Source organism: Scyliorhinus canicula, chromosome 12 (genome assembly GCF_902713615.1).
Source record: "Scyliorhinus canicula chromosome 12, sScyCan1.1, whole genome shotgun sequence".
Classification (NCBI taxonomy): domain Eukaryota; kingdom Metazoa; phylum Chordata; class Chondrichthyes; order Carcharhiniformes; family Scyliorhinidae; genus Scyliorhinus; species Scyliorhinus canicula.
In genome coordinates, this window is record NC_052157.1 from 114,515,185 (window position 1) to 114,538,704 (window position 23,520).

The 23,520-nt window shown below is 45.2% G+C and overlaps 1 protein-coding gene across 2 annotated transcripts in view; it reads right to left on the reverse strand.

Annotated features, from left to right (window-relative positions):
• Positions 1-13,135: 13,135 nt before the first annotated feature.
• The window catches only part of tmem132e (transmembrane protein 132E), a 780,602-nt gene continuing 770,217 nt past the window's right edge, over positions 13,136-23,520 (reverse strand). For both annotated transcript variants that reach the window (XM_038813827.1, XM_038813828.1), the window contains exon 9: positions 13,136-14,960. In XM_038813827.1, coding sequence (XP_038669755.1) covers positions 13,755-14,960 — 1,206 coding nt within the window. In that variant the 3' untranslated portion in view covers positions 13,136-13,754. The remainder of the gene's footprint in view (positions 14,961-23,520) is intronic.

A 23,520-nucleotide genomic window follows, 5' to 3' on the forward strand; every position in this document is an offset into this window, starting at 1 on the left:
ATAGTTTACATATAAACAAAAGTTCTGCCTTCATTTTTAAAATTTTCTTTTAACTTTTATTCAAGAACTAATAAAAAGTCTCAGCAAAATCAAAGATTAAAGTGTGTGTTTGAAGATCATGATGCATACAATTTTCTTTTACATAAGGTTAGATTTTGCTTGTACAGAGTGAGAAGTTAGAGATTTATGACAGTGTCCCTTTCCGAAATCTCTCTGGAAGGAATGCTGGGACTACGTTATTGTAAATATGGCCTCTGCAACTTTAAATAAAAAGAGCCATTCAGACAGATTTATCAAAGACTGGTATATTCAGCAACAGCATTTGAAGTCAATTACGTGACAAGCCTTTGTGTTTTCAATTACATTCATACATAACATGTTTTAACTATTTTGTTAAAAAGCTACCTTATGTGTGTTGGTTAAGCACTTGGTGCTTGACGGGTCAGGGAAGGGGAAGTAAGCAAATTACTGCGAATGCTGGAATCTGAAACCAAAAGAGAAAATGCTGGAAAATCTCAGCAGGTCTGGCAGCATCTGTAAGGAGAGAAGAGAGCTAATGTTTCGAGTCTAGATGATCCTTTGTCAAAGTCGGGAAGTAATACTTGCTGTTTCCAGAAATTATCTTTTCAGTTGCAAATGGTACTAAAGTCTACATTAAAAGCATATTTTAAATGTTTTATTTTAAAATTTTGTTTGCATTTTAAAAGTTTGGCTCAATGACATCACAATGACAATAGTAATCAACTTAAGATGTGGTAAATAATGGATCCTGGAACCAGTTACCGGCTGAAAATTAATTGTCCGATTTAGATCCTTTATATGCAGAATAATGGATCTCCAGGGATGAGAGAATCTAATCAAACAGTTGGGCAGCATGGTGGCACAGTGTTTAGTATTACTGCCTCACAGCACAAGGAAGCCAGGTTCAATTCCAGCCTTGGGCGACTGCCTGTGTGGAGTTTGCACATTCTCTCTGTGTCTGCGTGGGTTTTCTCCGGGTGCTACTGTTTCCTCCCACCGTCCAAAGAGGTGGATTGGCCATGATAACGTTGCCTCTTAGGTTAGCTGGGGTTATGGGGATAGGGTGAGGGGGCGGGGTGGGAGCGTTCTGGTAGGGTTCTTTTAGAGGGTCGGTGCAGACTTGATGGGCCGAATGGCACTGTAAGGATTCTAGGGTTTTATAGTTCTGAAAATTTACATAAAGAATAATGGGTGCCTAGCAGTTAGCTACGGGCTGGAATCTAACCAAGCAGGTAATATGAAACATAATGGATCCTGGGAGTGGATTATATGGGCGCGGTTTAATGAGCTCATCACGCCCGACTTAGTGATGCAACGAGGCCTTAAATCTCGCGAGATGTGCGACACTCGGAACGACTCGCAAAATTTAACGAGATCTCGCGATCTGGACCTCGCCCTCGCTGGGCAAGATAAAGATATTTAAATGAGCAAATAGGAATTCATCCGGTGCCCGGGAACTAATGGCCTCACTTGGGAGGCCTTGCCAGGGTGCCATTTAATTGATTGATTAATATTTATTATCACATGTACCGAAGTACAGTGAAAGGTATTTTTCTGCGGCCAAGGGAACGTACACAGAACGAACATAGTAGACAAAAGAATAATCAACAGAGTACATTGACAGTGGTGCATCAACAAATAGTGATTGGTTACAGTGCGGAGCGCTATAAATAATTTTATCTGAAGTGGAAAAGAGTTTTAGTAGGTCAGAACGGTGATGAGAGAAAAGAAAGGGGTCTGGTTGAGAGAGCTTGCAGAGAGTCGCCATGCTCCGGAGCCATCTTGGATCAGGATTTAGCACTGGTTTCCACAAACGTGGACCAGGCGTAATGGCACCTGGGGATCTCCCAGGCCATTAGAGGCTCCTGGATAGTTGCGTTCTGGGCAGGGTAATAACCTGGCACTCCCGCTGGCATAGGGGTGCCTTGGCACTGCCAGCCTGGCACTTTGGCATTGCCACCCAGTAACCCTGCCACTTCCACCCAGGTGGCACTGCTGGGCAGGCAGGGGCACTGTCAGGGTGCCAGGCTGGCAGTGCCCAGGTGCCAGGCTGACCGTGCCAGGGATCGGACCCGTGGGTGCCTTGCCCTTAAGACGTGAGTGAGGCTGAGGACAAAAAACCCGGCAAAGTCTGTTAAATAGCATGGTGTTGCTCGGTGCTGCAGGTCAAAAGGGAACTGTTTTTGTTCTGTTGAATTGCGCCCTATTTTTGTTACATGTAGAATAATGAAAGCAAGCAAATGATTATAGGCTGGATTCCAATTGAGGGATTCAGATGGTTTATGCATTAAGTATTAACTGAGATTGAGTTTTGAGGTTTGAATTCAAGCAAGGGATTTGGATGGGTTATATATTATAATAATAGATTCACAAGAATGAGATACAGACTGGAAACTAGTCAGGGGTTGCAAATGAGAATGATATCTAGGACTGAATTACAGACTGGAATGAAATGGAGCTATTCAAATACGTTATGTATACATTAATATGAACATCTAAAAGGAGGGACCTGAAAAGATTGCTTTATCCTGCTTCATCCTGACAACTGTGACCCTGGCAGTCAACAGACCCTGTTTAGCACACTGGGCTAAATCGCTGGCTTTGAAAGCAGGCCAGCAGCACGGTTCGATTCCCGTAACAGCCTCCCCGAACAGGCGCCGGAATGTGGCAACTAGGGGCTTTTCACAGTAACTTCATTTGAAGCCTATTGTCGTGACAATAAGCATTTTTCATTTAATTGTTTAACCAGCAATGGATACCAGAGGGTGAATATAAACTGGAAAATGATGAACATCACTGAATATGATACTTTGGTTCATGCAAATAATGGCTTGAACTTTATGATGAAAAAGAGAAGTCTCACGCTATAAAACGTTCCTTGAAATTCAAGAGGCAGCTTCATTCAGCTTGAGTCTATTTTTGGAGACAGAAGTATGCTCCACTTAGCAATATCCCAAACATTTTTAATTTATGTGAATACACACTGCTTGATTAATTACTTTGATGTGACTGGTGCAATTTTGGCAAAAGTTGACAACTGAGAAATAATGTAGCATGCATAGATTCAGTATTGATACTAGGATATTCATGGTATGACATCTTAATTAGTCACTTATTCTGTACTAGAAAGAAAGATCTTGATGATTGTGCAAAACGTTAGTAAGAGAAGTATTCACTTAACCTCTGTGAGGTTAATTTTAGTTCTAATATGCCCTAAAAATTGGCAGGTAGGGTGTAACAGCACATGAAATTCAGTGGAGAGCTACCCTGATTAATGTCTATCAGTTGTGGCCGCCGTTAAAATGTCAAGTGGAGGTTGGTGCAGGAACGGTAGAACAAGTGTATAGCACTGTGGCTTCTTCACAGCGCCAGATCCCAGGTTCGATTCCCCACTGGGTCACTGTCTGTGCGGAGTCTGCACGTTCTCCCCGTGTCTGCATGGGTTTCCTCTGGGTGCTCCGGTTTCCTCCCACAGTCCAAAGACGTGCAAGTTAGGTGGATTGGCCATGATAAATTGCCCTTAGTGCCCAAAAAGGTTCAGAGGGATTATTAGGTTGCGGGGCTAGGGTGGAAGTGAGGGCTTAAGTGGGTCGGGTGGAGACTCGATGGGCCGAATGGCCTCCTTCTGCACTGTATGTTCTATGCTCTAGGCAGTAGATTCCTGTCCAAAATTGGCGGGGGATTCATTACAATGTGAAAAAAGGGTAGGCTCTTTCTATATGCTGCTGTAGAGCATCTCATGCAAACTGTAAAGGTTAACATCAGAAGCGTCTGATGCTGATGTTGCTCCGATGAAATGTCACATAACTAGGTAACAGGTATCTTGAGGGAAGGAGAGTTTCAACCTTGTGTACAGTCACTGAGATGTGCATAGAGCTGTAAATAAATAATAATGGCTTTGCAAAATACAGTCTCAAACAACTTTCCTAAGTAAAGAGGAAAAAGGAGGCCTATGTGAAGATGAGGCGTGAAGTCTCAGTTGGGGCGCTTGATAGTTACAGGGCCGAAGGGCCTGTACTGCGCTGTATCGTTCTATAAACAGTCAAACCTTAAAAAAACCCATTTAGACCCCAAACAGAAGACAAAACACAAACTACATTAAAATCATTTAGAACTCAGGGGTCATTCAGAAGTTAATTTAAAGAACACAGAAATATAAAACAAAACTATTTTTGTTCAGGTCTCTCTGTGCTTTTTAGTTATTTTTCTCTGAGCACTTAGGTTGTATGAGTTTCTGTGTCAATATTTTTACCTTGTTTTTTTCACTTACACCATTGCTGGCACCAATGGTGTTGCCAAGGGAATCCTGTTATTTGAGATGAATCAAAAAACAGAAGACCTAAAAAGGTTACCAGATTATTCAGGCTCCCTGAGAGGTGCTGTTGACCCATTCACCAGTAACTTTTCACCTGCATTTGAAGACAGAGGTGAAAATGCTTTGCTTTGGTGGGTGGCTGATAGATTCGGAGGTATTCTCAAAGAAAGCTAGGAAAAAAAGGGTATTGCATCCAGTTCTGGGTGCTGAATTTTAGGAAAGATGTGAAGGCACTGGAGAGAGTGCAGAAAACATTTGTAAGAATGATTCCAGGGCGAGGAAATTTAGTTATGAAGATAGATTGTTGAAGTTGAAATTGTTTTACTTGGAGCAGCAAAAGAAGCAAAAGTAACATGAGAAAATTTTTGTTTTCACGTAGCGAGTGGTTAAGGTCCGAAATGCAGTGCCTGAGACTGTGGTAGAGGCAGGTTCAATAAAAGCATTGAAAAGGAAATTAGAATGTTATCTGAAAAGGAAGAAAGTGCAGGGTTACGGAGGAGTGGCACTAAGTCAATTGATCATTCGGAGAGTCGATGCAGACACAAGGGGTTGAATAGCCTCCTTTTGTGCTGTAACAACTCTGTGACTCTGTAATTCTATGACACCGCTGAGATATGAGAAACCCTGATTCAGAATGGTGAAATAAAGGTATGTCAGGATGGCCAACAGCCAACATAGCCTGGATGACCATGTCAATGAAGATGCCATCAATTATTTCTGCAGACTTTGGTGCATCTATTAACTATCAAGGGAATAGTTTCCACAGGATCAAAATCAGTAAACATCAACATGTCGACTTGTACCATGCAGTACATGTTTGTCGAATCCAGTGATGATACTGCCAGCTGTGGCTTAAAAGTTGGCTCATCTCCTTTCTGGCATGATACCTCAGTAAATAACCCATGAGGCTTTATAGCATGTATTAAAGAACCAAAAGTGGATTCTATCTTCCACACTTTAGCTATCTTTTCAAAATATTTTTTAAATACTAAGAATAAGTCGAAGGTGTAGCTACCTAGATTCCTATTTTATAAACCTAATCTGTTCCTCACACAGGAAGCTTGCAATCTGATTGGCCAAAACTCGCAAAATAATTTAGGAGGTAGATCAAGACAGCTAAAACCACTTTAACCCCTTTTTTGAAAAAGAAATCAAGTATAGCTTTCACGCCCCTCCAAATCTTTCAGGCGGTTTCATGGGGCGGGAATATCGGCTGTTCACACCAGCAGGAAATTCCGGTTCTGCACGTGTTTCCTGGCGACAAGAGGTCCAGTTGACAATGGCGGGACCGGAAGATCCCGCTAGCGGGCTGCCTCCCCCACTGAAAAACACAGTTGGTAAATCCCCCCCCTTAGTTTGTCAAAGAGGTTGGACTCCAATTTCACCAGATACATTTAGCATTTTCCCCTCAACGCTAGCAGATCCAGCACTCTTACAATTATTTTCAAAATATGAATAGCAAACTTGACCTTTTCCTTCAAGCTTTTGGGGGATTCTTCATGGGGAGTGTCTTTGGCACTAATACTTTTGCATTCTCATGAAATATTGATGGTAAATAACTTAAATTTCACCAATTGTGATAATGCAATTGCTAAAAATAACAACCTCCTAGAGCCAGTAAATAGAATTTATGAAGAAGGCAAACAATTTGGCTTATACATAAATACAGAGAACATAATATTTGACTTTGTACTACAATGGGAAGATTAGTAAGCCATTTGGCCCCTTGAGTCTTTTCTTCCATTCAATTAGATCATTGCTGATCAGTATCTTACCATTTTACCAACTTTTGCTTCGTACGTTTTGATAATTATGCATAACAAAAATGTGTCAAACTCAGTCATGAAAATTTCAGTTAACCTAACTTCCTTTATTTCCACCACTTTTTGTGCAAAAAATAAATTCTTTGATTTCCTGTCTAACCTTTTTTCATTATTCATTTACAGAATGTGGGCATTACGTAATGGTCATTTAATGCCCATCTGTAACTTCCCTCCATTTCACAGGGTATTTAAAAGTCAACCACATTACTGTTGGTCATACGTAGGCCAGACCAGATTTCCTAAAGGACATTAGTGATCAAGGTGAGCTATTATGACAATGGCTTTGTGGTCACAATTAGACTCAATTCCAGATTTTGATTTAATTCAAATTTCACCATCAGCTGTGGTGAGATTTGAACCCAGGTCCCCAGAGCATTCCTCTAGGTCTCAGGATTACTAGTGACAATACCACTACATCACTGGCTCCCCTTTATTGTACTGTATGGTAATGAAGCATGGTGCCTCAGGCTAGAAAAGAACCCAAATTATTAGTGGCAGAAATGTTGTTTGTGCATTGTAAGCATCTCTGCGTTCCAGAGAATTAAAGATTGCACAATGAGAAAGAGATGTGGGGCGGGATTCTCCAACCCCCGCCGGGTCGGAGAATCCCTGAGGTGGCGTGATACCACCCCGCCACTGACTGCCGTATTCGCCGATGCCGGTTTTCGGGCAGGGCGGGGATCACGCCACACTGGTCAGGGGCCGTTGGCAGCGGCCCTCCCGGCAATTCTTCAGGCCCCGATGGGCCGCGCGGCTGTCGGTTTCTGGCCAATCCAACTGGCATGGATTGGACATGGTCCCACACGGCGGGACCTGGCAGGTAAGTTGGCTGGTGCGGCCCTTGGGGGGGGGGATCCGATCCTGGGGCCTGCGATCGGGGCCCACCGATCTGCGAGCGGGCCTTACCGTGGGGACACTTCTTCCTTCCGCGCCGGCCCCTGTAGGGCTCTGCCATGGCTGGCGCAGAGAAAAAACCCCCCTGCGCATGCGTCAGAATACGCCACCCGGTCTGCGCATGTGCTGAACCACGCCGGTGGTTCTGCGCATGCGCTAACTTGTGCAATCCCTTCGGCGCTGGCATAGCCCCCGGAAGTGTGGAGAATTCCGCAACTTCCAGTCAGCCAGATGCCGGAGTGGTTCACGCCATTTTTTATGCCGGCGTCGGGCCATCGCGCCGAAATGAGACAATCCCGCTTCTTTCCTGAGCAAAATGGTAAAGCAAAGGGCAGCACAGTGGTGCAGTGGATAGCACTGATGCCTCACGGCGCCGAGGTCCCAGGTTTGATTCCAGCTCTGGGTCACTGTCCGTGTGGAGTTTTCACATTCTCCCCTTGTTGTGTATGTTTCGCCCCCGCACCCCAAAGATGTGCAGGTTACGTGGATTGGCCACGCTAAATTGCAAAAAATGAATTGGGTACTCTAAATTTAAAAACAAATAGTAAAGTACAAAATCATTTATAGACCACTCTGTTGGTATGGAAAACCAAACAGAATGAGTAACGATATATTAGTGAAATAAAAACAGAAAATCTGGTTTTTCAGATTGGTCTGGCAGGATCTCGAGAGATAAACAGAGTAGATGTTTTGAGTTCGAATGATTCTTCTTCAGAGCTCAGGGATAGATTAGCGAAGACTGTTGGAATCATAGAAAGTTTATAGCACAGAAAGAGGTCACTTGGCCCATTGCATCTGCGTCGGAAATGCAGTGAGAATCAAGACACATGAAAATGAACATAAACCAGCTCCTTGGCTGAAACTCAGGATTGAGCCAGGGACCTTTAGATCGTGAGTTTAATGCTCTTCCTGAGCTATTTTGGCAGATAAATTCATTCTTATATGAAAGGAGCCAAACCAAGGCAGGGAAGACAAGAATGTCGATGAGAAGACTGAAACTTAAGTTTCATATTAGCTGCACACCTGATACGAAGAGTTGATGTAGCTTTACTCCTAACCCATTCACTGGTTTGATAACATCTTGATGCAGTCTCATTGTTGCTTTCTGTTTTGAAAGCTGGTGTAAGAGTTCTTAACTTAGCTTAAACCTTGCAAGTCATCTGAAAGAATCACCTGGGATGTTTCTGGATTCCTAATATTGCAAACAGATATCCCAATGGCTGTGCTCCATATAGGCTACAACAGGCGAATGAGGCGACCCATATAACAGATTGGCTGGCATGAAGAAGGCATGAGATGTTTTCAGAAATTATCCAGGTTTTTGTAAGGTAAATAAGGAGGCTTGTACAGTATATCGGGGCAGCCTGGTAGCACAAGTGGTTAGCACTGTGGCTTTACACCGCCAGGGTCCCAGGTTAGATTCCCCGCTTGGTAACTGTCTGTGCAGAGTCTGCACGTTCTCCCCGTATCTGCGTGAGTTTCCTCCGGGTGATCCGGTTTCCTCCCACAGTCCATAGATGTGCAGGATAGGTGGATTGGCCACGATAAATTGCCCTTAGTGACCAACAAGGTTAGGAGGGGTTATTGGGTTACGGGGATAGGGTGGAAGTGAGGGCTTAAGTGGGTCGGTGCAGACTCGATAGGCCGAATGGCCTCCTTCTGCACTGTACGTTCTATGTATGTTAACATAATGGTAATCAATTATTGGTGGGTAACAATGGAATACAATTATTAAACCAAGAAAGCATCTAGTTTAAGAGTGATGAGTTTTTGAAGGACTTGAATGGAATGTATGCATTCATATGATTTGGAAAACACTGCATTCTAAATATGCACTGCTGAGTATTCCAGTTATGCTAGTTAAAAAAAAATACAGTGAGGGATATGCATGGAATTCCTTAATATTTTCCATAGTTGACCAGTGCCATTAGTCAATAGAGGCACAATGAACAATGATACAAAGTGAAGCTCAATACTATACACAACCATGTTGTACAGGCTACGTTTAGCAGAGGCCTGTGCCTGTCCATAGAAGTAGATGGAAAATTGGATTGGAAGTCTCCATTGGGTTATTTTCAAACCGTTCCAGGCATTTGGTCGAGTGAAGTGAAGGCTAGAAGGGAAAAGCTGTCCTGTCTCCTTGGACATAAAGGAGAAAATCATTACTCTTCTGGGAAGGCATGAGCTCAATGAAAATGTCAGCTAAGCCTGATTTTCACCAAAATCAAATGTGCATTTCCCAGAAGGACCAATGGGTAGTAATTGGGAGCATGAACAATGACTCATTTTCCCGACTACAGCTGCTCCAGAGGCAACTGTAGCAAGACTAAAGGGCAGATAGCATGCTGTTTCATTGGGTAACTAGAAACTGCCCTCTATGTAGTTTGGTTTGGATGGCTCTCCACATTAATCAGACCAAGAAATAAAACATTCTTTTCTAGTGAGCTGATCTCTGTGAGGTTCAGCCTTGCTGGTTCTTTTGTCATCTCTGAGTTCAGTTACATCTTTCTCATAACCGTACAATAAGATAAGCTAAGGTTGTTATATGCACCTAAAAATTATATTTCAAGACAATAAAGGGTGACTAATGTTAATTTCACATCAATCCATGTGAACACTTAGAAATTCGATTGTGAAATGTTTCTTCATTAATATCAACAATAGTAATTTCTGGATGTAGATTTCTACTTGAAGAACAATAATAACTGAAAAATTGCACTTAAAGTAGCAAAACCTCCCAAGTTGCTTCACGGAACAGAGAGGCAAGCGATTTAGGAAAATCAGTCAATGGCCATGCCCAGACCTGACCTCCCAAATAGTGACTTCCTGGCCACCCCCCCCCCCCCCCCCCCCCCCCCCAGCCTTCGCGGAAGTCTCCTCGGCAGCACGGCTCCCGCCCGACTGTGGCGGCGCTGGCCACTGTCCGCAGCCGCCACGCCGGCTTCCTGACCGCTGAGACCACACGTGTCCCGCGCAGTCGGGAACTCCGAGCATCGGGGACGGAGCATCGGGTGAGGGCCTTCAGGTGACGCACCAAAGCCGTTCCAACGGCGCGCGGCGCTTTGACACCATTTCGGAGGGGGCGGAGGAGGGCGGAGGCTAGAAAACAGGCGTCAAACCGGCGCTGCCTCTGATTTGGCCGTCAGAAGGGATTCTCTGCCCGATCGCCAATTACGATATCGGCATCGAGGGACGGTGAATCCCACCCAGGGTTTCTGGAACTTTTTCAAGGAAGGGAGGAAAGTAACAAGGTTGCAAAATTTTAGGAAAAGTCAGAGGATATGAGGCCAAGATAGCAGAAAGCTTTGCCACCAAATGAGGAATGGAAGGAATGTGTTGGAGATTGGTGAGCACAGATGCCTAGTGTCAGAGGACCATGCCTAGCGAACCCATCTGCAACTATTAAGATTGTTGTGTTCCATTTTTCATATTCTGCATAATTTCTGAGGAAGAATTGTCAGAGCAACAATGTTTTCACTGTTACAAAATCCTTTAAATGCCTTTTTGATCCAACTGCAGGATGACTATCCAAAGATTGAAGTAAAGGCCCAGATTTTGTGATCAGTGGCGAAGCTTAAGACACTCACCGCTGACCTCAAAGAAAACTGTCTACAATGATTTAGCAATTTGTGTGACAGGGTTTTCACTTTTCCCAACAGCAAGTTAAATCTAGTGCCAAGTCAAAGTAAAGTCTTGACATTCAGCAGCAGTGATATCAGCAAGCAAGCGACCAATTACGTTGAAATATTCTCACATACAGCAAACCAGGACGTTAAAATTGAGACATTTTTCATTATTATGGAGAAATTTGCCATCTCATAAATATAAAAGTAGCTTTTCAGGTCAGTGAGTGTGTTTAGCAGTAATCATGAAGTTAGTATGCCATTAAAAACCCAGTTACACCTCATTCAAAAGAAGTACCTCTTTCAAAGGCTTTTACATCGAAGCAATGCCAGAGTGGGAGTTTTTGGCAAATCATTACTGCAACCTTTGTGAACCTGTACAGCACATCCTATAGCGGAGCGTAGACTCACTGATTCAAATTGAAAATATTCATGTTATTCTTTTTTAATACATGAATTTAGAGTACCCAATCCACCTAACCTGCACATCTTTGGATTGTGGGGTGAAACCCACGCAGGCATGGGGAGAACGAGCAAACTCCACACGGACAGTGGCCCAGGGCCAGGATTCGAACCCGGGTCCTCAGCACCATAATCCCAGTGCTAACTTCTGCGCCACTGTGCTGCCCCGTTTTCATGTTATTCTGAGCATGCGCTGTCAGTTTCAGCGGAGTAGCTATCAAATCAAAATCCAGGCAATATTTCTACTCCAATATTGGACATAATGTAATGATAACTGAGAAGAAGGCATGTATTAAAATAAATCCACATTTTAAGCCAAAATACTTTATGTAAGTGTTCTAAAATTGACTGGATTGTGTGAAAATTAAGAGAAACCCTCTTTCAGTTTATTTGCGCTGTTGAATAATGCTAGGCTGTGTTCATTTGGCATTTACGGGGTGGATTTTTAAATGGCGGAGGCCAGGAATTTTTGTTTGTAAGTTTGATAATCTTTGATGAACAGGAAGTCTCAGGGGCAACCCAGCTTTGAGACAGAAATCTCTAACTGATGGATTGTTTGTGCAGTTTATGTAATAACAAATAAAACTTCCAGGGCATATAGAATGCTGACTGAAAGTTCAAAAATACTTCACCCATCAGTGGCACACACTGGTTAACAAATTGGATATGGTACAGTCAAAGACAATAGAGGCGATGGTGTAGTGGTATTGTCAGTGGGTTAGTAATTCAGGTACCCAGTGGAATGCACTGGTGGACCTGGGTTTGAATCCCCCCACGGCAGATGGTGAAATCTGAATTCAATGAAAATCTGGAATGATGGCCATGAAATGACTGCTCGAAACCCATTGGTTCTCTCCTCACCTGGTCTAGCCTACATGTGACTCCAGATCCACAGAACTGTGGTTGACTCTTAAATGCCCTTCTGAAATGAAACCCCGTTCGAGGCCAATTAGGGATGGGCAATTAATGCTGGCCCAATCAGTGGCGCAAGACAGTCAGATGTTGTATTGTGTTGGTCATATAGCAATCGAAACATAATAAATCATAAGCATTTAATAATCATAAACCTAACTCACTCCTACTATCGGGGATCTACAGTTGTTTAGACTCCTGCTAAATAGCTGCTCACACCAGATTTCAAGCGATTTGGCAATTAGTAGGTGCACAGTGAAAACAGTTCACCCTGTCTTTAACCTATCAAATCTTGATAATGCTCTTTAAATGTGTTTCCATTTTGCACGAGACCAGGTGGCTTCGCCAACACATTCTATTGGCCTACAGCTGTCACTGGTGTGTCCAGATGAGTTCTTAGAGCTCGACTGATTAGAAATATCTAGTCAGCACCACAAGCATGCATACACCTCAAAGATTCATAACCAATTTGAGCTAAATTCTCCTTCTATTATTATTTACAATGGCCAATGATATTTGGGGCTTATTTTCTGTCAAGCATCATGTTGATTTGATGCCGTTCCTCGTTTATCCAACTAGACATGAAGAATCCTTCCAGAATTCTTAATTTTTTGACTTCCCTTGTTATTAATGTTTTGCAGATCAAATTATAGTTTCCTAGTTGCTGAAAATTAAAAATGTATACACTTACAATTGAACACAATTGATTTCTACACTGGTGGATTAAGAAAGCTTGTATATATGAATATTTCTGCTCCTGCATTTCCAATAAATTGCTTTGGAAGTATACATATTAAATTAAAATGAATATGTAATGAGGCCGATGATGACATATACTGTTCATAGATTTGTGTTGTCACAGTTCACTGAGAGCTAGATAACATTACTTGTTTTTCATAAACAGAGAAACGTATCCTTTTCATCGCTTTGATTTATCACTTATGTATCAGCTTTCCTCCAACCAGCAGTTACTGCAATTTGTGCCATGCACTTGCTTCAATTGTTTCTATAGCTTCAAATAAAATGGAACGTAAACTTGAATGGAACAGACATCATCAAGGTACAGAACTGACCATGGACTCAAATTGTGATTAAAATTTAAAATTCAATGTTTGCTACTTAGTTTCACTACCAGTTTTGACTAAAGCAATCAGCATGATTCAGTGGCCAACCCACTCGATACAGGTTTATCACATCTGTTCTTTCAAATCTAGTAACTGCAAGTTTTGTATTGCACTTTCAAACCAATCCATCATTGCATTGCATGTGAGTTGCTGCAGTTTGCAGACTATTGGAGTCTAAGTTGAAAATGTGTATTTTCACATGTGATGCTGATGCTGTCTCATTTTACTGTCACCGACACAAAACAATCCCAGCATACTTAAATAACTGTGAACAGTATGCTTCTGTGCTATACTAGCCATTTTTATGTTGAGAACAAATTAGGCCTCCCGCAAACTGTAATTTGTTAATACCATTTCCAGTAGAGTATAATCTTTTCAAAGTGTTTGATCAGCTTCTCACTGAAAATATATGTTTAATGAAGCCTTATTGTGGCCAATTGACCGCAAGTGTTATGTTATAGTGCTTTTCTGTTCAGTGGACCTCCACGCATTGCAGCCTCCTACTGTGGGTCAAACAAAAACTGTACATGTGGCAAACTTCTGGGAAATATAAATGCACCAAAAGAAAATCAGCAGCAGTCTAGGCAATCTCCTTTATTCTCTGAATATAACTGTGTAGTTCCTCTGGGTCTCTGAGCCCCATATCCTGGCAGACCCACTCAATGTCTTCCTCATCGGCTATGGGGATGCAATTATAGGTCAGGCCAAGATCCTCTGATGGCAATGTGGTGAAAGTGGTAAACTTGACTCTCTTGCGTTTGGAAGTGGGTGAATGCAGTGGATCCTCGCTGTGCTCTCTTACTGAGCCCCCAGACGAACCATCTGCTCTGCTGTGCACCTGACTTTGCACACTTGTCTGTGAGCTGCCGCTGCTCTGATGGTCACTGTGGCAGCAGGTCTGGATGTTTTCTAAAGGGTTGCCAGGACTTTCAGGCTGGGGTGAGAGATCAGCCTGAGTACGAAGGGGTTGTCCATTGCCTAGAAACACCCAGTGATGTGAATGGTCCATGCTTGCTTGGCCCTCTGGGGGAATACGTTTGTGCCTGTACTTGAGAACAAAGACAATGCAGTTTATTAGAAAAACCAAAATGGCAAGGCAGAAGACCCCTAATAGCGCATACATTCCAATTTCCAAGTCAGTCAGACCCCTTGGTGTGGGGGCATATTCATCATCAGGATCTGCAAGATCCTTTGGCAGATCTGTGATATCAATATCAACAGGCATGCTGGACACCCTTGTGTTATCAAAATGCACTCCACTATCTTGCATGCCATCGGTGCCCTTGCCAGGTTCCATTCTTGAGTCAGTCCTTTCTTCCACAGCTGACTTTACTGTTGTGCTAACCTTCCGTATAACACTTTCCTCACGGTCACCAGTTGAAGTATCTGACTTGAAGTCAAATTGACCCTTCTCTTTTGGTTTATGTCCAACTGGGTTGCCTTCAAATCTAACTCCATCAGGTGCATAATCCTCACCAGTATTTTCTAGATCCTCTTCTGAATCATCGTCAGAACCAAAGTGAACCTTCACATTGACCAGTGTTACAAACAGTAAGCTCTTACGGTTGGTCTTTTTACATGGTTCACAGATCCCCAGTTCCAGCTTGATAAGTTCACCTGACCCTTCACCTTCTGCTATTATCAGAGACCAGACAGCATCCTGGGTAGAAGAGACTACTTTATCATTCAACGTGGTAACTGTCAGGTTGTAGTCTTTAACATCATAGAGCGTCAGTGGTACTGCTGTATTGTCGCTGTAGAAAATCCACGTGCTCAGGATACCTTCCTATTAAAAGAAGGAAAACATAATTAATAATAATGACAGAACATCACGGGAAGAAGCATTGTGGTTGCGAAATGTACTCTAGGTGGGACACTTCAATGTCCATCACCATTAGTAGCTTGGCAATGTAACTACTGACCAAGTTGGCTGGCGCTTAAAGGACATAGCTGCCAGACTGGGCCTGTAGCAGGTGGCAAGAGGACGAACATGAGGGGAAAACCTCATCAATATTCCTGTTGCAGACATATCTGTCCATGACAGTATTGGCAGGAATGACCAACTCATAGTCCATGCATAGACAAAATACCATCTTCACATTGGGGATACCCTCCAACATGTTGCGTAGCACCACCCTTGTGCTAAGTGGGATCGATTCCAAACAGATCTAGTTGTTCAAAACTGGACATCCCTGAGTGACTATGGGCCATTATCAGAAACAGTACACTTTTGCACCATAATCAGTGACCTTATGGCCTGGTATGTTCCTCACGATACCATTACCATCAAGTCAAGGGACTAACACTGCTTCAGTGAGGAGTGTAGAAGGGCCAAGAGCAGAACCAAGCTTACCTAAAAATGAGATGTCAACCTAGTGAAGCTATACAACACAAGACTACATACATGTTAAACAACAGAAGCAGTATGCTAAAAACAGAGCTCAGCGTTCCCACAACCAACAGACTAACAGATCAGATCAAAGCTCCACAGGTCTGTCACACAGGTAGGTGTAGAATTAAGCAACTAAAAGGGAAAGGAAGCTCCATGAACATCCCTATCCTTAACAATGACACGGCCCAGTATGTGAATGTAAAGTCAATGGTGAAGCTGATGACCCGTCTCAGTCTCCTCCTCCCGGCATGACAGAAGCCAGCCTTCAGCTAAATCGATTCACTCCCATGTGATTTGACAACAAGATTGAGCCCGCTGGAAACAGAAAAAGATATGGAGTTGAATTCTCCACCTGTGGGATTCTCCGTTCCGCTGGTAGCGCAGCCCACCCTTGGACCATATCCTTTCTAACCCCAAACCTGGCCGGTTAGTCACTATATCTTCTGACCTTCCCCTCTGTAAGGTAGAGCGTGCTGTACTCAGCAAAGGACACAGCTTCATACCCTATGTCCCCACCTCAACGAAGTTTGGGCTTGGCTTAGTCTCCATTCTCACTTTTTCGGGCAGATCCTTTTAGCTATCTGCAGTATTATCCCTCCACCTGGACCCCACCCTCCGGCCTCTTACCTTGCTCTTGATCTTTTCACTGGCGTGACATCGACTGTCTCAATTTGTCTGCTTTTCTCATTCACTCACATCTGTCACCTGCTGGACTTGCGGCATTTCACTCTCTCAGACCCAACCCTGACTTTGCCATCAAATCCACTGACAAAGTTGTTGTTGCCTGGCATTCTGATCGCTACTTCGCAGAGGCTGAGCTTTAATTCTCAGCCGCTTCATTTTACCTCCCCTGGAGCATGACCCCACCATGAGCACCAAAGCATTGTTTCCAGGACTGTCACTAACCTCATTTCCTCTGCAAATCTTCCCTCCACAGCTTCCAACCTCATAATCTCCCAAGCCCGGTCAGCCCACTCCTACATCCTCCCCAAAATACACAAACAGGACTGTCCCGGTAGGCCCGCCGTACCCCTTGTTCCTGCTCCACCAAACTAATTTCTTGCTATCTTGACTCCATCCTCTCTCCTCTAGTCCAGTCCCTTCCCACCAACATCTGCAATTCCCTACATCATATAAACAACTTCCAGTTCTCCGGTCCTAAACACCTCCTCTTCACCATGGATGTCCAGTCCCTCTATACCTCGATTCCTCACCAGGATGGTCTTAGGGATCACCTTTTCTTCCCAGAACAGAGGCCTGAACAATCCCCATCTACCACCACTCTCCTCCGTCTGGCTCAACCTGTCCTCTCATTCAACAATTTCTCCTTTACCTGCCTCACTTCCTCCAAACCAAAGATGTGGCTATGGGTACCCGATTGGGTCCCAGATTTGCCTGTCTCTTTATGAGGTACGTGGAGCATTCCCTGTTCCAGTCCTACTCCGATCCTATTCCATAACTCTTTTATCGGTACATCGATGACTGTTTTGGTGCTCCTCGATGTTCCCATCTGGACCTGGAAGGATTTATTAATTTTGCTTTCATTTTCCACATCTATTTCACCTTCCCATGGTCCATCTCCAACACTTCCTTCCATTCCCTTCCTTGACCTCTATATCTATTTCTGGGAATAGACTGTCCACTGGCATCCATTACAAGCCCACCAACTCCCACAACTACTTTGACTACAGCGCTTCACACTCCACATCCTGTAAGGACTCCATTTCATTCTCCCAGTTCCATTTCCTTCGGCTCATCTGTCCTGATGATGCCACTTTCCAAAACAATGCTACTGACATCTCTTTGTTGTTCCTTAATCGGGTTTCCACTGTGGTTGACAGGGCTCGCAATGTGTCTAACCCATCTTCCGCACCTCTGCTCTCACCCCTTCCCTTCCCCTCCCAGAACCAGGAAAGGGTTCCCCTTGTCCTCACTTTTCACACCACCGGATCATCCTCCAAAGAATCATCCTTCGCCAGTTCCAACTCCAGCATGAAGCCACCACCAAACACATCTTCCCCTCACTCCCCATCAGCGTTCTGCAGGGACTGTTCCCTCCAGGATATCCTGGTCCACTCCTCCATCACCTCCAACACCTCACTCTCTTCCCATTTAATTGCAGAAGGTTTAACATCTGCCCCTTTACCTCCTCCCTGCTCGTCATCCAAGGACTTAAACACTCTTTTCAGGTGAGGCAGCACTTCACGTGCACCTCCTTCAATCTGCTCTATTGCATTGTTGGTCCCAATGTGGTCTATTCTACATTGGAGAGACTGTCGCAGACTGGATGGCCACTTTACAGAACACTTTTGATCTGTCCGCAAGCAGAACCCAGATCTTCCTACTGCTTGTCATTTCAACTCACCGCCTTACTCTCATGTCCACATGTGTGGCCTTGGCCTGCTGCAATGTTCCAGTGAAGCCCAGCACAAACTGGAGGAACAGCACCTCATCTTCCGATTAAGCACGTTACAGCCTTCCGGATTTAATATTGGGTTCAACAACTTCCAACTGTGAAAACTCTCCTCCAGCTTCATCCCAATTTTATTTCTCGCAATTATTTTCATTTCTTCCATCCATCCGTTTTCCCCTCACCATTGTCCCCCCCTCCCCCCACCCCACCCCACTTAGGTCATCGGTTCCTTGTTTCTAGTTACCCTTTCACACACTGTTCTAATCGCATTTTCCAGTACTTGGTCCATAGCTTTGTATGGTATAGTATTTCAAGTGCTCATCTAAATACTTATATAGAAACATTCATAGAAAATAAAAGCAGAAGGAGGCCATTTAGCCCTTTGAGCCTGCTCTGCGATCCATTATAATCATGGCTGATCATCAAGTTCAATACCCTGATCCCACCTTTCCCGTAAATCTCTTCATCCCTGCAGCCTCAAGAGCTGTATCTAATTCCTTCTTGAAATTACACAATGTTTTCGCCTCAACTACTTTTTGTGCTAGTGAATTCCACAGATTCACCAGTCTCTGGGTGAAGAAATTTCTCCTCACTTTAGTCCTAAAAGATTTACTCCTTATCCTCAAACTATGACCCCTCGTTCTGGACTCGCCCATCATCGGTAATATTCTTTCTGAATCTACCCTGCCTAATCCTGTTAGAATTTTATAAGTTTCTGTGAGATCCCCTCTCACTCTTCTAAACTTCAATGAATATAATCCGTACCAATTAAATTTCACCTCATATGACAGTCCCACCATCCCAAGAATCAGCCTGATAAACCTTCGCTGCATTCCGTCCAGAGCAAGAACATCCTTCCTCAGATATGGATACCAAAACTGCACACAGATGTGGCCTCACCAATGCCTTATACAATTGTAATAAAACATCCCCATTCCCATACTTCTTAAAGATTCTGAGGGTTCCCGCCTCTACTACTCTTTCAGGGCAGTGAATTCCAATCTCCTGCAATGATCTCCTGCAATGGGTTCTCTTCCTGCTTCTACGTTGTTAACTCTGGAGTCCTCCAAGGATTTCTCTTTGGCCCTTTCCTATTTCTCATTTATATGCTACTGCTTGGCGACGTCACTGGAAAATACAGCATTGGGTTCCAAATATACCTTTATGTCACAGTTTTACTCCACTGCCACCTCTCTTGATCTCTCAAACTGCTTGTTTGATACATAGTCCTGGATGAGTCAAAATCTCAAATTAATTATTGGGAAGACTGAAGTTAGTGCCTCTGGCCTACATCATAAACAATGATCCCTAGCCACTGATACGAGCTACTTGGGGCTGGTTTAGCACACTGGGCTAAATCGCTAGCTTTTAAAGCAGACCAAGGCAAGCTAGAAGCACGGTTCAATTCCCGTACCAGCCTCCCCGAACTGGTGCCAGAATGTGGCGACTAGGGGCTTTTCACAGTAACTTCAATGAAGTGACAATAAGCGATTTTCATATTTTCATATTTCATTTTTCATACCTCAGGCTGAACCAGAATTTTACAACCTCAGCATTTGATTGAACTTTAAAAATGAGATAACATCAGTACAAGCTATGTAAGCAGAGGATCAAGTGCCAGGAATTTGATTTTGCAGCAGTCAGGGTTCTTTGCAACAAGTTGTCAGTGTATATGGTGAGTCTGGATTCACTACAAGAGTTAAAAAGGGACCTCAACAAGTAGAAGCTGCCATCATAAGCTACGGAACAGGCTTGCCAATCCTCAGCCTGCAGGCCACAAACAGGTCCGTGAAGCCTCTGTATCTAGTCTATGGACTCACGCTTCAAATTAGGGGTAAATTGAATGAAAGATCTGCAAGGATCTGTTTGTGCAATCAGAGGCTGATTTTTACACATTTGTGGCTGATAGGTTCAGCCGATGAGTCGATCAGTAGCAAACTCAGGAGAGAATCAGCCTCTGATTGGACGAGAAGTGAATATTGTGAAGATGATTGGTTGCTCCTTTGTGTTCAGAGTTCCTGTTCTCCCACCCTCCTGTGCAGGCGACTGCTGCTGAAGGAGCACAGAGTCAAGACGGTGAAGCAAGCGGCAGGTCACAAGGGAACGTGGGAGGAGGGGGGGGATCGAAAGCAAGCAAGGGTTTGGGAAAGGAGTGGTAAGGAGTGGTCAGTGATTGGGCAGGCCTGGGGTCGGCTAGAGGTTGGCGAGGCACAGGAAGGGCTCGAGATCAGGTAGGCACAGGAAGGGCTGGAGGTCAGGTGGGCACAGGAAGGGCTGGAGGTCAGGTAGGCACAGGAAGGGCTGGAGGTCAGGTAGGCACAGGAAGAGTAGGAGGATGGAAAGGCACAGGAATGGTTGGAGGTCGGATAGGTATAGGAAGGGCTGGAGGCCAGGTAGGCACAGGAAGGGATGGAGGTCAGGTAGTCATAGAAAGGGCTGGAGGTTGGATAGGCACAGGAGGGGCTGGAGGTTGGATAGGCACAGGAGGGGCTGGAGGTTAGAACAGTACAGCACAGAACAGGCCCTTCGGCCCTCGATGTTGTGCCGAGCAATGATCACTCTACTCAAACCCACGTATCCACCCTATACCCGTAACCCAACAACCCCCCCCCCTTAACCTTACTTTTTAGGACACTACGGGCAATTTAGCATGGCCAATCCACCTAACCCGCACATCTTTGGACTGTGGGAGGAAACCGGAGCACCCGGAGGAAACCCACGCACACACGGGGAGGACGTGCAGACTCCGCACAGACAGTGACCCAGCCGGGAATCGAACCTGGGACCCTGGAGCTGTGAAGCATTTATGCTAACCACCATGCTACCGTGCTGCCCCTCAGTTGGATAGGCACAGGAAGGGCTGGAGGTTGGATAGGCACAGGAAGGGCTGGAGGTCGGATAGTCACGGGAAGGACTGGAGGTCGGGTCGGCCCAGGAAAGGCTGGAGGTCGGGTAGGCAGAGGAAGGGCTGGAGACAGGTGACCTGGGATGAGTGGTTGGTGGTTGGGTAGATCTGCCAAATGAGAAGAGGGCCATGTCCTAATCAATTTCTCCTGGAGTAGTGTCCAATCTTCATGGGGAGTGAGGGTGTGTTTGGATGTGTATGTGTGTGCGTGCGCATGCACGTGCGTGCAAGTGGTTAACTTTCAGTGAGAATGAGAACCCTGAGAGCTGAACTGGGATTCTCTGCCTCCATTTTCAGCTGGCGGGAAAGCCGGTGAGGGTGGAGAATCCCCAAACGGGAGTCCCCAAACTGCTTTTATGTCGGTGGGATTTCCCAATCCCATTGTTCCACCCACATCAATGACATAATGAGTTTCCTGCTACGAAAGGTCAGGAACTCCATTGCCATACATTTACATATAATTAGTAGGCTTCCCTGCTGTACTGTCCCACTGCAATAGGATTCTCTCGTCCCCTCCGGCGTGACATCATGTTTGTGGGGTTTACACAGCTTTGCCAAATGGGGATCTGCCCCCTGGCTTGGCCAGTGCCGCAGGAATTGCCGGGGGGGGGGGGGGGGGGGGGGGGGGGAAGACAGCAGGGGAGGGGTGGGGGTGTTTCTGTTGGGGATGTCCATGGTGAGGGGGTGGCAAGCCTGTGGGGTGCGGGTTTCCTGAGGGGATTCATGTGTCTTTGGGGGGATCTTTTTTTAAATTTTCTTTAGTCAGACGCACCCTTGAACTGTTGAAAGCTGATGTTGCTGACGGGCCGGGCTGCCACAATGCGTCGTCATGGTACACGCCTTCTTTTTTTGCCTGGAAAAACGTGTAATGCAGCTGGCGGGCTACACACCACATTTCCCGCCCGAGTTGATATTTAGACAAAAAGTTGGAAAATTCCGCCCTCTGAATGAGTTGGAAACTAACTCCAGGGGCAGGATTCTCTGATCGCCAGCGCCAAAATTGCGTTTGCCAATCAGCCGGAGGATCCCTGTTTGCGCCAAAATCGGGGGTCAGGATGGCTTCAAACGTCACCTGAGGCCCTCCTCTGATGCTCCGCCCTTAATGGCCCAAGTTCCTGACGGAACACTTTGCTATTATTTTTCATTAGACTGTGTCCTGTGCCACCGTCCGCCATGTGCATTCGCAGCCATGGATACGGCTATTCTCCAGCCGTTTTCAGCGTGGGAACCGGGAGCTTTACCCGGTGCGGCTGCTAGTCCCCCAACCGCCCCGCAATCAGTGCAGCTGTCGTGCCATTTTTCCTGGCGTAAACGCCACTGTTCCCACGCCGGCGTCAGTACTTAGTCTGGAAATCGTAGAATCCAGCCCCAGGTCTTCCTTGTCCTTCCTCATCAAAGACTCCACAAAGCATGTTGGGAGAGGAGGAAAACCCAGGATGAAAGGCAACCCTCTCTGACACCTGCTGTCATATGAATTCCACCAAGGCAACCAGAGCTCAATGCAAGTTCAGTGTTTGTTAAACTGAACTCCTTAGCTAAGGCCTGGTCCTCACCACTTCCCTGCTGATGCTGGGACCTAGTCTATCTTACAACACCAGGTTAAAGTCCAACAGGCTTGTTTGCAATTACTAGCTTTTGGAGTGCAGCTCCTTCATCATGTCTCTCTTTAGTTCTGTCTCTTAAGCAAAAAGACAAAAGAAAAGTGTTTCTTTGATTAACTCTGCTGTTTGGCACATTTTAATGGGCTTTTTACTAATTGGTCATTTTTGAAAATTTATTATTTTGACATTAATACTTTTGTAATTCATGTTTAATTTTGTATTAAACCATGGGTGGGATTCTCCGTTGGCGATGCCAAAATTGGGATTGGAGATTGTGCGGAGAAAAGGTTCCGACGCCAAAATCGCGGCGGGCGCCAATGCGGGCGATTCTCTGTCACCTCGGCAACAGTGCCAATACATATACAGTAAAAACCGTTTGCCTGTCATTAGTGGGCTGGACCCGGTATTCTTCGGGGCTCTGTGATTCTCCGCCTCGGATGGGCTGAGTTCCCGACGACGCAGTTCATTTGTGCTTTTAAAAATCATGAAGCCGGCGTTGAAGGAAAGAAAGAGGAGGTAGGACATGGAGAGGAGTGACTTCAGGCTGCCAGGCCGGACACTGGCTGGGCTGGCTGAGATGGGGAGGCCCCTCCAGGGCCGGGAGGGGGAGATGGGGGGGAACAGGCCGAGTGACTAGGGTGACCCTCCACGAACTGTGTCAGGCAGGAACCACCATTACCACAGCCTGCAAGGTAGCCAACTTGCTGCACACCCCACTAACCATCCACCCTGGCCCCTGGTTCTGCAGAGTGGCATCCACCGTATGGGCACCCCCCAACCCCCAGATGTAGTTATCGTGCACACTCCCGAGAAAGTGTGAACACACGTGCATGATCTTCATGTGGTGATCACACACAAATGGAACTTCTTCCTGTTGATGAAGGACATTCTCCGATGCTTCTGCGTGCGAAAGGCGACATGCATCTATTACCCCCTGGACCAGGGGCATCCCAGCGATTGCGGAAAATCCTGCTGCTCGGGCATCCTGTTGGGCTTGGTACAGGTCAAGGTTTATATACTTAGCTGCCCAGGTAA